At 44.1% G+C, this 15,909-nt stretch overlaps 1 protein-coding gene across 4 annotated transcripts in view; it reads right to left on the bottom strand.

The window, feature by feature from the left end:
• Positions 1–332: 332 nt before the first annotated feature.
• EIPR1 (EARP complex and GARP complex interacting protein 1) overlaps positions 333–15,909 on the bottom strand; it is a 173,364-nt gene continuing 157,787 nt past the window's right edge. Inside the window, exons 6-10 of one of the 4 annotated variants that reach the window (XR_002823551.1) lie at positions 12,195–12,331; positions 9,269–9,436; positions 7,600–7,767; positions 3,791–4,031; positions 333–1,796 (exon numbers count right to left, since the gene is read on the bottom strand). Coding sequence is in view for 3 of the 4 variants with exons in the window: in XM_023728295.1 (XP_023584063.1) it covers positions 3,857–4,031; positions 7,600–7,767; positions 9,269–9,436; positions 12,195–12,331 (648 nt within the window). In the remaining variant the exon portion in view is untranslated. Of the gene's footprint in view, positions 1,797–3,388; positions 4,032–7,599; positions 7,768–9,268; positions 9,437–12,194; positions 12,332–15,909 lie in introns of those variants that run through there. The other 3 variants (XM_023728295.1, XM_023728296.1, XM_023728297.1) reach the window with 3 other exon arrangements.

Raw genomic sequence — 15,909 nt, 5'->3', positions numbered from 1 at the left:
AGAAAATATAGGAGAAAATCTTCATGACCTAGAGTTAGGCAGAGTGCTTACATGTGACACCAAAAGCCTGATCCATAAAAGAATAAATGGATAAGCTGGACTTCATCACAATTCAAACTTTTGTTCTGTGAAAGATGCTGTTAAGACAAGGAAAAGAGAGGCTACACAATGGGGGAAAACCCATTGCTGTCGAGTCGATTCCAACTCACAGCGACCCTATAGGACAGAGTAGAACTGCCCTATAGGGTTTCCAAAGAGTGGCTGGTGGATTTAAACTGCTGATCTTTTGGTTAGCAGCCAAACACTTAACCACTTGAGCCACACAATGGGGGAACATATTTGCAAATCACATACCTGACTGAGGACTTGTATCCAGAATACATAAAGAGTTCTCAAAACAAACAGAATTAAACACACAGTTTAATGTTTAAAATGTACAAAAGACTTCTACAAACACTTCCTCAAAGAAGATATATAGATGGCAAATAAGCACACAAAAATTGCTCAATGTCATTAGCCATCACCAAAACACCCAAACCAAACCCACTGTTGTCAAGTTGATTCCAACTCATAGTGACCCTACAGCGACCAATTCGCCATTAGGGTAACGCAACTCAAACCACAATGATATATTCTACTACACACCTATTAGACGGCTAAAATAAAAAACACTGAAAACACCACGTGCTGGCAAAGATGTAGAAAAACTGGGTCACTCATATACGGCTGATGGGAATTCAAAATTGTAACCCTACTCTGAAAAAAGTATAGTAGTTTCTTACAAAGTTAAACATACACTTACCCTACAACACAGCAATCCTACTTGTATTTACCTTAGAGCAGAGGTGGGCATACTTCTTCTGTAAAGGGCCAGGTAGTAAGTATTTTAGGCTTTGCAACAGTCTCTGCCGCAACTACTCAATTCTGCCAGTGCAGTGTGACAACAGCCATAGACAATATGTAAATGAATGAATACAGCTGTGTTCTAATGAACTTTATTTACAAAAACAGGAAGTGGAATGGATTTGGCTTGTGTGGGTCACAGTTTGCCAAACTTTGCCCAAGAGAAATGAAAACTTATGTTTACATAAATACCTATCAATGAATATTTATAGCAGTTTTATTCCTAACCAGCAAAAATTGGAAACACGAATGCCCTTCAATGGTGACTGGATAGACAAACTGTGGACCATTCATACAAGGGAATAGTACTTAGCACTAAAAAGCAATGAAATATTGACACATACTACAACTTGGAAGAATCTTACAGGCATTATGCTAAGTGAAGCAGCCAGCCTCAAAAGGTACATACTGTGTGATTTCATTTATGTGACATTCTCCAAAAGACAACCAATAGTGACGGAGAACAGATGAAGACTGCCAGGGCTTAGGGCTTGGGGGAGGGTTTGACTACAAAGCGATAGTGTAAGGGAATGTCTTGGGGTGATGGAACTGTTCTGTATCCTGATCCTGATAGTAGTTACATGAATCTATGAGTATGAAAATTCACAGCATTGTATATCAAAACCAAAACAAAAATAATAAACGACTTATAATTCAAAAGATCAGTTCTTGCCTCTGTTCACAGTCCTTCAGTGGCTTTCCACCTCACTTGGAGTAAAAGTCAAAGTCCTTCAAGGCCTCACATAGGTGTGCCCCGTCTTTGAGCATGTCTGCCATCTTGTTTACCACACCTCAGCCACACTAACCTTCTTGCTGTTCCATCTTAGGGCCTTTGTCTTCACTGTCTCCTTGGCTGGGACACTCTCCCTGCAGATCATCCACATGGCTGACTCCTTCAACAAATTTGGGTCTTTGCTCAAACGTCACCCTCTCAACTGGGCCCTCCCCCACCAACTTTTTAGAATTGCGTACCTACTCACATCATCCCCTGCTCCCACTCCCCACCAGGACTCCCTGCCTGTCCTTCTCTACCTCATCCTCCATAGCATTTACCCCCACGTTATCTGACACGCTATATGTTTAATTCATGACTGATGGATGGCTTCCCCAATAGAGTGTAGACTCCACGTAAACCAGGATTTTTGCATTATTCACTGCTTTATCTGCAGCAACTAGAATAGTGCCTAGCACATAGTCGGCACTCAGTAAATATCTGTTCAAAAGAAAGCATAAATTTTCTTTCAAGTGCCAGCAAATTGGAAGGCTTTTATTAAAGCTGTTTTGCATTCCCCACAATGCAGGTCTTATCTGGAAGCAGAAATGCTAAAGGGCGTAAGACCCACCCTCTCTGTCCTGCCCCTTCCCCACTGCCCCCTCCCTGTCCCAGTGAACTCTCACCCCTCATAAGAAGAAACAAAATCCAAGATGTATCCTTCTGTGCTCAAACGTGTACTGAGAAAATAACATCTAAGCACTCCTGCGACAACAGAAGGTTTCACGGAGGATGTTTCATTTCTACGTTTATTTTTAAATAAAAGGTCAGTTTTTCAGATGGAGTGAGGCCTACCATATTGTTATCGCCATTGAGTCAACCGGCCCTACAGGACAGAGTAGAACTGCCCCATAGGGTTTCCAAGGCTGCAGGTCTTTACAGAACAGCCTGCCACATCTTTCTCCCATGGAGCGGCTGGAACTGCCGACCTCTTGGTTAGCAGCTGAGTGCTTTAACCACTGTGCCACCAGGGCTCCTTAGGCCCATTGCAGAATAATCAAATCTTAGAGCTGACTGGGGACTGTGAGCACCTCCGGTCCATCTCCCTCCTTTTAGGTGAGGAAACCGAGGGGATCAGAGTGGAGAAGTGGCATCTCTAAGGTTGCCTGGCCCCAGGCCACTCTCCACTGTCCCGGGTGGTGGGTTTGGAGCACTCGGCACACAAAGCACTGACCCACCCCACACAGACCCATGGAAGGAGCAAGGGATGGAAAGGCTGCAGCTCAGTGTTTTGTGATTATCTAGGAATGATGGGATGATAGCAGATTATGCTGAATTTCAATGAGTTTAAGAGTGTGCTGGGTAATAGACTGAAAAACCCGGAGCATAATCATTACTTCCTGGAATGATAAAGAACCACATTTACAATGCCATCAGCATAATGCACATGAGACACAATACAGAATGATACACAAAGAGATTAGAGAAGGCCCAAAGGCTAAGCAGGAAACTTAATAACCATGGAAAATGCAATGCCCATCACTAATACATTCCAGGAGTCCCTGGACTCTGCCGCTCAGATGCCAGGGCCACAGGGCACTGACAGTGAGGCCAGGCTCCGGGACGAAAGGCGGGGCCTGTTTAGCTGCGGCTAGTGAAGCCTCCTCAGGAAATTCTGGGCTCTAAAAAAGGGCAGTTGTTCAGAGGGGCAGGCTCTCTACACCCTTCGTTTTCTCTGGGCTGAGACAGAGAAAATGAACAAAGACCTAGGTGAAGTCGCCAAACGAGGAGGAAGGAGTTTCCTTCATGAATGAGCCAGGAGTCCAAGCAACATGACCTTATTTATTTTATCTCATTCTTAATCTCAAGGCAAAGATGAGTTAATGTTATGGAAACAAACCTTTTTAAAAATGTGAAACTCCCAACATCCTTAAAACAGAAAAGATAAACTCCGCAGTGATTGGACAGGCGCTGATTTACGTAACAGGGGAAGGGGGGATCAGATTCCCTGCACGGTTTGGAAGATATTATTTTCCATCTTCAGTGGAGAGAAACTCTGTTTTAGACGTCAGTTTGTGCAGCTGGCAGAAGCTTTGTTATTATTTATGAATGCTTGCATTAAAAGAAGGTAATATTGGCTCTCCCACAGAGGGATCTATTTGGAAAATTAATTACCTCCAAATAGCCGTGAATTTTCGAGAATCTGCCAAGAGGATACCGCAGGAATGCCATCCAAACGAATTAAAGCAATATGTGATACTTCAGTGCTCTGGGAACCCTGTTAACAACAAGTCTTCCATCATAACTTAAGGAGGCAAACAGCCACGGGTCTGCGGAAGACCAGTCCACCGCATACACACTATCTTCATGCTCTTCATAGGTTGCGATGACGCTGTCCTGGAGAGGCTCTTTATTCCTAGAATTCAACAGAGACTCAGGTGAAAAAGGCAGTGAATCGGTACATGCAAACAAGGAAATCTCAACCACGGAGCTTGGCTTTTCGGGTTAAGTGCAGTCACCTGTGGCTCCCTACAAGGTAGGGCAGTGAGAAGTGGCAGAAGGGACATGAGACATCCTGCCAGAAGAAATGCATTCAAGTCCCTGAGCCTCCGTTTTCTCATCTGCATAATGGGAATAATTACAGTAGCCTATGTTGAGGCCGAATAAAAATCATTCCTGCAGAAGCACGGAAACCTTCATTACCGCTAGGAAGAAACGAGACTTCCTTGAGTGGCTTGTGGAAATCAATGTTATCGCCTAATGATACCTTGGCCTCTCCGGTCATTAAAACCAAGGGGCCTGCTTGGTTGAAGAGAAAGGACTGGAGGAAAAATGTTCACCGTGTCGGAGAAAAAAAAAAATTTAAAAAACCCTATTACTTTTGAGCAGAAAGGACCTTAGAGATCAGCTAGTTCAAGCCCTCATTGTGCAAACAAGGAGTCTGAGGCCCAGGAAGGGGTAGAGCCTGCTCAGGATCTGGGGCCCTCAGTGCAGGGCTGGGCCTGGGACCGGGACTCCCATAGCGCCCACAGAGCCCAGAGAGAGGGTGCTGTGCTCAGGCAAGGAGAGGGAGGGCCAGCCGGCTTAGGGCGGCACTGGCCTTCTGCAATTGCTCTAATTTAGGATCCTACTTTTCCAAGTTCACCTCCCTTTGCACTTGGGTTACATGTATTTACCTGCTCTAGGAAATCCTACCAGCTGAGCCAGCTCACTTCTCTATTATATCTACGAATTAGAATTAGAGAATTTCTCAGGACATCAGTATTTGCATGTGAGCAATATGGACCTCTCCTGCCTGTCCCAATGGGAACGTTCTGAGGGTTGACATCCACACTGCCCCTTGAGAAGAGTGGCCTCTTTTCTCAACCTGACACACCCTACTTCCCACTGTACAAAATATTTCTACTCAGTGTATATACACTGTAAGTGCTCTTGAATTTCTCTGCAGAAGAATGCTGCATCTCCCCAACAAGACAATAAACTGTTAAAGGCAAGTTCTCCGTTTGCGTCCCTTAATAGTATTAGCTTTGCATTCTGATACAGCCTGAAAAATGTATCACCAAGTCCTGGTCTTCCCAATAAATGAACCTATCAGCTGGTCAACTGATGCTCTGTTCCAAATATAATTTTACAATCATCACGGGGGATACTTTATTTTCTTGAATTTAATAAGATATGAGGACAAACAATGGAAGCAGGAAATGGATATTAAGATTGCTAAGAAATTATTAGAACAAAAAAGCATTAGTGTCATCATGCCTAGGCCCGCCCAACAAGCCAGTGCGTCAATCCTCCCGGACGCGGCCGCTCTGAAACCACCCGCATGGAGGACAGCACACCAATTAACCACACAGCGTCCAATCAAGGGAACGGTCAGGCTTCTCCTCCAACAGAGCCCTGACACCCAGAGGAACCCAGGAACACCCGCTGTGGCTTCGAGACGAGATGACGGTAAAGAAGGCAAACTCCAGACTGGATAACGGCAGATTGCTAGGCTGAAACCACTGCAATTATGTCAACGATTATTTCTGGGTTGACTTGTGTTTCTAAGGATGGGAACGGTAGAGCAACAAAGTCAAGGGACAAACAAATTGGTAAACTGCCATTGCAAAGCTCCAAAGATATTTCCTCACAAAGTAATTTTAGAATAAACTCGGATAGGTAGAGAAAGAACTCAGGAATCTCTAAAGAGAATGATGAAATCATATTGCATTTTGAATGATTTAAACTATTCAATTCAACTGGATTTCATTCCAGAAACTCCTTCTTCTAGAATCATGGGAATTGGCATTCTCTGTGGTAAGACCTGAAGCACGCTCACTCAGGTAGTATGGGGGTAGTTGCCACAGGTGAAAGCAAATCTACCCAAGAAAAATGGAAATTGTTTCCTTTTAATATGTGCTATTGTTGACAGAAGCCCTGTGGCGCAGTGGTTAAAGTGCTTGGCTACTAACGGAAAGGTCAGCAGTTTGAACCTACCCGCTCCACAGGACAAAGATGTGGCAGTCTGCTTCCATGAAGGTTACAGTCTTGGAATTCCTATGGGGCAGTTCTACTCTGTCCTACAGGGTCGCTATGAGTCAGAACCGACTTGACGGCAGTGAGTTTTTTTTTTTTTAGTTTTGTTTTGTTGGTGACAAGGGTGGTACAAATGATTAACATGTTCAGCTGCTAATGGAAAAGCTGGAGGTGTGAGTCCACCCAGAGATATCACAGAAGAAAAGCCTGGTGATCTACTTCTAAAAAATCAGCTACTGAAAACTCTATGAAGTATAGTTCTACTCTGACTCACATGGGGTTGCCATGAGTCGAAATAAACTCGACAGCAACTGGTTATTATTCGCAAAAGACAACAGGGCCTTATCTGCATTTTCCTCACTGTTCAGAAAAGCAAGTGAGTAGCCCATTGCTGGCAATCAGTCCGCCCTTGGGTTACAGCCAGAGCCCCTGAAAGAGCCTTGAGACAAGGACATACCCCTGCTCTGTCCCTAACCAGTGGAGTGACCTAAGTCCCCGACGCCCTGTGTGTCTCGGGAGGCCCTGAGTTCCAACATCAAGAGGGTATTGCCCCAAGCTATCTCCCAATGGTGGATGCTATTAGGATCAGACATAGGAAAGTATTTTTGAAAAAATATACAAACAAGATGGTGTTCCTATTAAAACACGTACTGTGGTTTACTACATTTCACATAGTGTCTAGAGGCAAAGTAGTACCAGGGAATGGATTTGGATTTGGGAGTGAGTGGACTGGGTTCAAGTCCCAGCCTTGACACTTAACTAGCTAAGTGTCTCTGAGCAAATCACTCAACGACACTGAGCTTCATATGTTTAAATTAACTACAGTGAGGATACTAATAATATCTATCTCACGGGGATGACTGTGAGGATTAATGAATGTTTGTTGTTGTTAGGTGCCATTGAATCGGCTCCAATGCATAGTGACTCTATGTACAACAGAATGAAACACTGCCCAGTCCTGCGCCATCCTCATGATCGCTGCTATATCTGAGCCCATTGCCGTAGCCACTGTGTCAATCCACCTCGTTGAGGGTCTTCCTCTTTTTCGCTGACGCTCTACTTTACCAAGCATGATGTCCTTCTCCAGGGACTGGCCCCTCCTGATAACACGTCCGAAGTACATGAGATGAATGTTAGTTCTTGTTGTTATTATTGTTTAAGTTCAGTCTGAAGACTAACGACAGTTTTCAAAAATTTATATATGGCATTTAATAAGAACAAAAAACAGGAGGCATTACCTAACTCAATGTCCATGCCTCCCTGTCTTGGGAGCCAATAATCAGGCTATTGTGCTAATGACCCCCAGAACTGTGAGTCCCCCATAAATGCAGTGAGAAAGGAGAATGTCGGCCTTAAGTAAATACTTTTTAGATAAATCACCTAGATCAAGACATTATTTGTGAGAAAAGAAAAATTCACACATCCTTGAGAATTGCTCCAAAATTTTTAAAATAATTTGTTCTTACTTCTCTTCTTGATGGTGTTCTTCCTGATCACTGAGGTCATCATCATCTACCAGATGGCCAAAGGGCTCGGAGGAAATGGACACCATGTTTGAGAGGATGACTCTGCTGTCACTGCTGCCCGTGAGGATCAGCTGATCGTGAGAGTGGTTGTAGCGGACATTCCACACCCTGCCAAATGCAACGGAGCGGCTGCTGAAATGACCATTCGATGTCAATAGTTTTCAGACTGCACCATGAAGTTAATCTGAGGATAGTCACTTAACCGGGATCAAGATCACAGATTGCTTTGTAAAATCAATCCCAAATTACATGGTTTGACTTGAGGTAATTTTCGGTAGAGGGTTAAGTTATTGTACGTTTCTCTAAAATATTATCTTAAATCCCAACAAACAGAGACAAAAAAAGACTGCTTGTATAAACCCTTAGAGGAAAAAAGAAGGCTTCTTGCTCAATATCCAGACAGGCTTTCCAAAATTCTAAAAACCAAAACTCCCCCAAAAGCAAAATACGGATTAGAGACAATCTGTTACATCAAACAAAATCTTACTACAGCCTCCCCACCAGCAGCTGCCACAGGTCCCTAAGACAAAAGGGCAATGACAGGTCTTGCTAGAATTGTTCTTCGAGCTTTGGCCATTAGGATTCAGCTTGCTTTCTTACACACGCACAGGCCCAGGGAGTTGGTCAGCTTCTGCCTTCAAATCGGGGCCAAAGCAGTCACAGACTCCAGGTCCACGGAGGAGTCAGGGCACAGGGTGTGAAAATCTAGCACATGGAGGTGCAGCTCTATGGAGTGGCTAAGGAGAACAGTTAAACATTTCTACATGCATTGCAGTAAATTATAGCAATGTATTAAATTTATTGAAACTGCACACTAATATTTGGGTGTTTTTTTTTTAATTAGTATTTGTTCTGATTGCAAAAGCAATACAGCTTCTGATGAGTAATTCAAACAATCCAAAGATGCAGACCTTAAGAGTAAAGTGCAGCATGGCCCTCCCTGCCTGACAGAGGATTGCTGGTAATAGTTTGGTTTTTACTTCCCCATTTTCTCTGCACACTTCCGTCTGTATGCGTGCGCACACACACACACACAAACATTTATATACTTTGAAGAAAAAATGGATTCATCCTACACATACTATTCTACAAATTGATTTTTTTTCACTTACTTAGCAAAAGCCAGCATATGGTAAAACATGCAAATAATATTTCAGAAAGAATGAATGATCTTGGGCATCTTGCCATGTCCATACATATACTCTTCATTCTTTTTGACAGCTGCATAATCTCCATTGAATGGATGCCACTTAATTTACTTGACCAATCCCCTACTGATGGACATTTGGGCTGTGTCCAGGTTTCCTATATTACAAACAATGCTGCAGTGAACACCTGTGCACAGTTATTTCTGCATACTTGAACCAGCATTAGCACTGCTTCAATAGAAAACAGAATCTAACGTTTTTCTGCTATTCCTAAGTTTATAAATCACTAACACTCAGATTTGGAATTAGCAGTGTTTCTTTAGGAAAAATAAAACTGGGTCGATTGATTCACAGCAGCACAGACTAAGCTAGTTTATACCTTTCTAAATGGTAAAGTAATTAGCAAAATAAATTAAATAATCCCTTTTTCCCTAAACCAGCATGCGAAGAAATCACTCTACCAGTGGGAATGCTCCTCAAGTGTCTTCACAGGTTCAGTGACATTTCTAGTGTCCCAGAACTTCACCCTACAGTCGTCTCCACAGCTAGCTAAGTAGTACTGCTTATTGGGATTAAAGTCGAGGTCCCGTACCAGCTGTCCGTGGGCATTCTCTATGCAGTATATCTGGCTGAGGGGAGGAAAAAAAGAAAAGCATGTAAAAATATTAAATGGATTAGGAAAAGCCACCGAACTCTGCAGATAGGCATCAATTTCCTAGTAACGTCTTTAATCCCCCAGCTCTGGCAATAACGGTGGTCCTACCGCTGGCATCTGAGCTCGGGGGAAATCCCAGCTGGTGGCGCTCCTGGCTTACAGGGATTGCCTTTCCCCCACACGAGGAGGCTGAGCATGGGCACCAACAGTGGTTGTGGATGCCAGCTGAGCTTGGCAGCCTTCATCTGAGCGGCCATAATGACTGTAACGCATGCTCTAAATTTTTTCAGGAATGTATCTGTGATCCTCTGGGCAAGCTGTGGAATTGATAGTGGTTTCCAGCTGTCAGAAACGTTACTGGGGATCTTGAAAATGAGAATGTGCCAGAGGGGATGTGACTGCCATGGAGAAGCTCAGACAGGCTTTTGGGTAGGACACCTGACAAGTTTTTGGAAGGATGCGGTGGGAAAAGGAAAAAGGATAGGGGAAAAGGTAGAATAAATAATTGTTTTTGGTACTGGGAGGTATATACAGAACAGGAAGAAAAGGTTGGAAAAACTATGGAAAAAAAAGGAGTCAGTGTTTGTTATTGCTGGATTTGTCCTTTATCTATTCACACTGCCCAGGATGCCAACACTGGAAGGTATCTTTGAGATGATCCAATGTAATTCACTCATTATAAAAACAAGGAAACTCAAATAGAGAGAGTTGCTGAATTCTAGTCACATAATCATTTATATGGTATGTGCACACACACACACGCACGCACGCACGAACATAACCGAAGCCCTGATTTCCACAACTTCAGACAGCTCCTCCTGTGGTCTGAGATCAGAGCATTTCACCTATTACGATGGCTCCTTCTGATCTCATAAACCCAAAACAGGCGGGCAGGTCATCTGGTGAGGGTGGAGGGTGGTGCATGGCCTCCTGGGTCAGTAATGGTCTACTCTTCACTGGGGCCACAGCCGAGCGCCTGCACTCTTTCCTGCCTGCCTATGTGCCGACGTGCCACACTGCCATTTCCACATCCCTCCCTTGGGTGAAACTTAAATCTCCCTTCCAATAATTTAATTTCTTCACTCTTTATAGCTTCAATGGGGATGGTGTACAACTGGGCACTTTTGTTCCTTGTAATTATCTTTCACATATTTGAAGACCATTATTAAGTGACCTTACATTTCTCTGTTCTCCAAGGTAGATAAACTCAATTCCTTTCATCTTTTTTCTCCCCCACGTTGGATTTTCTATCCTTGAATCATTTTTAAATCTTGAACCATTTTTATATCCCCTACCTTTCCAGTACCCTAATTTTTTTTCCTAAAATGAGACACCCTAAACCTTAAGATCTTCCAAATCAAATAGGCAAATATATAAAATTAAAAATTTGGCAAAGTCCTACGGATTTGGATGGACAGTCATGCATGCACTAAGCATTTACTAAAGGTTTACTGCATGCTCTAGTGGGAATTATTTCAATAAAAGCATAATAAATTCTAGAAGAAACACTAAAAGCATCCTGGCTAAACAAAAACCAGTGTTGCTAGTTAGCAAACAGAGAAATAATAGTCAGTGAGAAGGAGCTATGACCTGTGTTTCCTGAGGTCCAGCTTCCCAGTGAAAGTCAGCTCATCCTCACAAAGAGACAGCACAGGGCAAAACGAGTTAACTACACATATGGCCGTCCAAAGCTACCCGTGGTGTCATTTCTTTCTTTCTTTTTTGGTCCATAATGTCAGTCTTCGAGTTTCTTGTGTTTAGATAGTAAAATGCCTCACATCCCTTTAAAGAACAATGTGGAAAAGATAACCATGGGACGTGGAGAAATGGACTTGAGTCAGGATATTCATCATGACATAAGTCTATGGCTCTCAGCTTCCGATTATAAAACTGCATAAACCCTTTGTACAGTATGCACAAGGTGAGAAAATGGCAATTGATTATTTATTAGCCCCTGAGTTTTCAGAGGAGCCATGAAACTAAATTTAAAGTTGTGCCCCCACCCTTAAAGGCAATACAAGTTATTACAAGACATCCATCTTTTCAGCTTAGTGATAAATGATGGTGTGCTGAGGGGATAAACTGTATCTTAAAAAAGCTTGCACAGGCTTCTGTTGCCATGACAACAGATATGCACACCATCACTCCTTTGCTTATCAAAATCACAACTGGAACAGAAAAATCGCTCTTATTTGTTCCATTAAATTGTTGGTTGTTGCCTATAATTACTTAAATGACAAAATAGGATCACCCATAGGCATGTATCTTGCAGGCACAGAAACAGCCAGAGACAACTACCTAAGAGAGACTGAATCAAAGGGACTGTGACTGTCAACTTTTAGTTGTTAATCATGGAGACCGAGAGCATTCCACGGTCACCATCGCACTCATGAACTGTGCACAAGCATTGATGTTAATTTTCATTACAAACTGCTATCGCTTAAGGAATATCAATATGGAATATTAAACGATCAACTGAGGTATAACTGTTCCACAGCAATGGATGTGCTGGCTTAATTTGGGGTGAAGAAACAAAATAAGATTTATGATGCTTTACAAAAGTAAGATGGAGACAAACCAACCATGTGCCCCCAAATGCATTTGACTTATAATCATCTCCATCATGGTCATGGTTTTGCTCACTGAGAAAGGAAATGGAAGAGAGAGAGGAGGAAGAACCCAGAGCACGGGTTCCTGCTCCCCTCTCAAATGACAACTCCAGTGTCACTGACCTCATAGTCCGAGTATCCCATCCTCGTAGGGTGGTGTCATTTGCTGTGGCAACCTGGGTACAGTTGTGATGTGGGCTCCACCGTCCCGAAGTGAACTTCAGTTGTCCTTTTCCTTCCAAAGATGCTGAGCTGGCCAGCTTGGAATTTGGTAATGTTTTTTAGAGGAAGAAGAAAAGAAAAGTACTTTGACCTCTTCAGAAAATGCAAGAGGCTATTCTGTCCTCGCAGGGTATTATTGAAAAGAATTAAGAAGATCTATTTTTGTTTTCTTCCCTTAAAAGTCCAGAATGTCTGAACCTTATTGGCGGGGCTGGGTGGGGGGCAGTTTGGACAAAAACAGCACTATAAAACTGAGCACAGCAAGACACAGAAGGCATTCTAATAGATTCTCTATTAGACAGGACTTGCTTGCAAGTACATGATGAATCTGCTCAAACTCGAAAAAAAAACAAAATAACTCAAACATCTGGCCTTACTCAAAGACAAAGCAAGTAAAGTACACAGGACCAATTCTGGAACACCAAAAGGAAAAACATAGTTTACTTAATCGAATATTGTTTTCAATACACATCCCCTACCCCCGCTCTATTTCGAAGATCTCTGAGTACTTTCCATGGAGGTTAACTGAAACCTCAGTAGGCCACTGAGCTAACTGATGGAAACTTCGCCTAGATCCACTGGGAACTGCCTCTTGGGGATCAAAACCCGCACATACCTGAAACAGAGGTGCTCTTGGCTGTGAGACTGGGAATGAGGCTGTCTGGTCACCCCACCCACCCCACCCACCAGCCAGCCTGGGCTTTGATGCCCAAAGGCATATCCCACTTGCTCACATCTTTATTTCAATTTTGAGTTTAAATATCTATTCATATAGTGACTTCTAACGACAAGAGAGGGTGTTCCAGGCCTCCCCCACCCCGCCACCCCTCCCTGCTAAGTTCCCCGTCACACCGTGACTCCAGTGATTACTGACAGGGTTACAAAACTCTACAATCACTCAATTCACTTTAATTTTAAAACTACCTGTACTCTTTGCAGCATTTTTGAGAGGGGAACTGAAGAGGCCACACAGCCAACCAGCTCTAAAAAGTGTCAGAACTCTGATTAAACAGTCCCAGAAAGGACAAGGTAGATGAGTAGCTAGAAAGGCAGGTAGGGGTCCCCTGTGGCTACTCTGGGTCCTATGGGCCTGGTGCTTTATTCATTCATTTCACATTACTGACGGAGGGCCTGCTGCCAAGCAGGGGCGCTGCCAGGAGCCAGAGATTCAAGGATGAACAAACTGGTGGACTAAAGAGCTGCCGGGTAAGCGCTGTTACAGACAGAGGGCAGAGTGCTGGGAGAGGCCCAGAGAGGATCAGCAGCTAACCAGGAGCTCACTCCTCCTGCCCACGGACAGTGAGAGATGCTCCCTCTGCCTCACTGTGCTCAGCCAGAGCCTAAAGGCCACGTCCTGGTACTCCGCTAACCTAGCACTAACGGAGCAGGCTAGAACAGTGATTCTGAACCCTTCAAAAACCAAACCAAACCCGTGGCTGTCGAGTCAATTCCAACTCACAAGTCACCCTACAGGACACAGCAGAAGTGCCCAATAGGGTTTACAAGGAGCGGCTGGCAGATTCAAACTGTAGGCCTCTTGGTTAGCAGCCGAGCTCTTAACCACTGAGCCACGAGGGCTATGCACATAGTTAAGCGTTTGTCCTTAGTCTTTTGTTCTTTTTAAAGGAAGAGGCCCCCCACATTCTCAAAGGGTCTGGGTATGATCTGGTAAGGATTTGGATCACCGTTAGGAGTTAGGGGTAGGGGAGAGGAAGACAACACCCCAGAGGAGGCGCATGTCACATCACCAGGGGGCGTTTAACACCCCACGCGTCCAAAGATTTGGCTAAGCTGTTCCCACCCCACCCTGGACACACCCTGTGAGAATGTGAGAGCCACCGGAAACCCAGAGGTAGTAGCTTAACTCTCAGTTATGCCGGCGAGAACGTGGATTCCCGTTGCTCAGCAGTGGGAGTGTTGTCTAGGCTGTAGAGACCTCACAGCTTTGGCATGCAGCCCCGTCACTCGTCACTCTCAGAAAGTGAGGATCCTCCAAGCTGTTGGCTGTTCCCTCGCTCCTTCCCCCTGCTCACCAGCAATCCTTCTGATGATCACCACCCAACCCCTCAGTACCCAGCTCCACTACCCACCCCCTACACCACCCAATCTTCCCCACAATCCAATGACGTGGTGGAAAATCAAAAGTACTTCTCAGGAAAAGGCTGAGGGCTTTGGTTTTATAGTATCCAAGTTAAAATAACTGTTTTACGTGTTGAATTGGTAAATGTTGTGTTATATATGTTCTTAACACAAAATACAAAAATCTGTTTTACTAATCCTCTCCCCATAAAAGCTTGAATGGCTATTTCTGTTCCACTTGAGAAACATTTATTGCATTACTACTGTGTGAAGGGTGCTGTGCTGGGCATGGTGGTGACATCAAAAAACCAAACCCGTTGCTGTCGAGTCGATTCCGACTCACAGCTACCCTACAGGACACAGTAGAACTGTCCCGTTGGGTTTCCAAGGCTGTAATCTTTATGGAAGTGGGCTGCTACATCTTTCTCCTGCAGAGAAACCCACCACTCTTGGCTGGTGGGTTCGAACCACTGACCTTTCGGTTAGCAGCCACAAAGAGGAGTAAATCACTAGAATACAAAGTAGAATGAAAGGAGAAGTGCCAAGTGCTTTGGGGATTCAGAGAAGAGATCACATTCGACTCGATGGGAAAACCCGGAAGATTCCAGGGAGCAGGTATCATTTGAGATAGGCTTTCGGGAATGTGCAGAATATCCAAAGGCAAAAGTAAGAGGAAGCGTGGCTGAGGACAGAAGGTGGAAACCAGAAGAATGCAAAGATGTATGGAGGATAGCAAACAGTCCTCTTTGGCTTAAAAATATTAGCGTTAAGCTAGGCAGTTAGGTTGTGGTGATGAAAATCAGGCTGAAGCGTTTGCAGGCTGTGGAGAGCCACTGAAGATTTGTAAGTGGGGCAGGGACACATGGCCTGAGTCCTGCTTCTGGAAGATGGATCTGGCAGCTGTATGCAGAGGGACTAGAGGGGCATAGCTTGGAGGCAAGCACCCCCGTCAGTGACTACAACAAGAGTCCAGGCGTATGCCATCAATCAGAATGCGAGTATGGAAAGGGAAAGGATGCGCAGATTGCCAGTGACGTGCAAAAGGACTTCCCTTGACAAACCAGTACTCCTAGTCTGTGTTTTCTTACCAGGATCTCTTGCAGCACATGTAAAGCGGGTCACAGTTGCCCATATGCTTCTCACAGAAACCCAGTGTGAACTAGCTTGAGCAAAAAAGGAAACTCAGTATAAAAAAACTGGAGTGCCTCAGGAAAACTAAGTAGAAATGTAGGAGGATTTTAGGAATGATTAGCACTAGGGCTCAAACATCATAAAGATTCTCTCTACATTCCTCATCTCTGTTCCTCTCTATAAAGAAACAAAACAAAACAAAGCTCGTTGCCGTTGAGTTGATTCCAACTAACAGCAATCTTACAGGACAGAGTAGAACTTCCCCATAGGGTTCCAAGGCTGTAATCTTTACAGAAGCAGGCTGCCACATCTGTCTCCCTTGGAGCACCTTGTGGGTTCTAACCACTGACCTTTTAATGAGCAGAGAAGCACTTAACCACTGTACCAGCAGGGCTCCTTCAAATTG

This window comes from Trichechus manatus, unplaced genomic scaffold (assembly GCF_000243295.1).
Source record: "Trichechus manatus latirostris isolate Lorelei unplaced genomic scaffold, TriManLat1.0 scaffold00023, whole genome shotgun sequence".
In the NCBI taxonomy this organism is placed as follows: Eukaryota; Metazoa; Chordata; class Mammalia; order Sirenia; family Trichechidae; genus Trichechus; species Trichechus manatus.
This window is presented reverse-complemented; position numbering and strand designations above follow the sequence as displayed.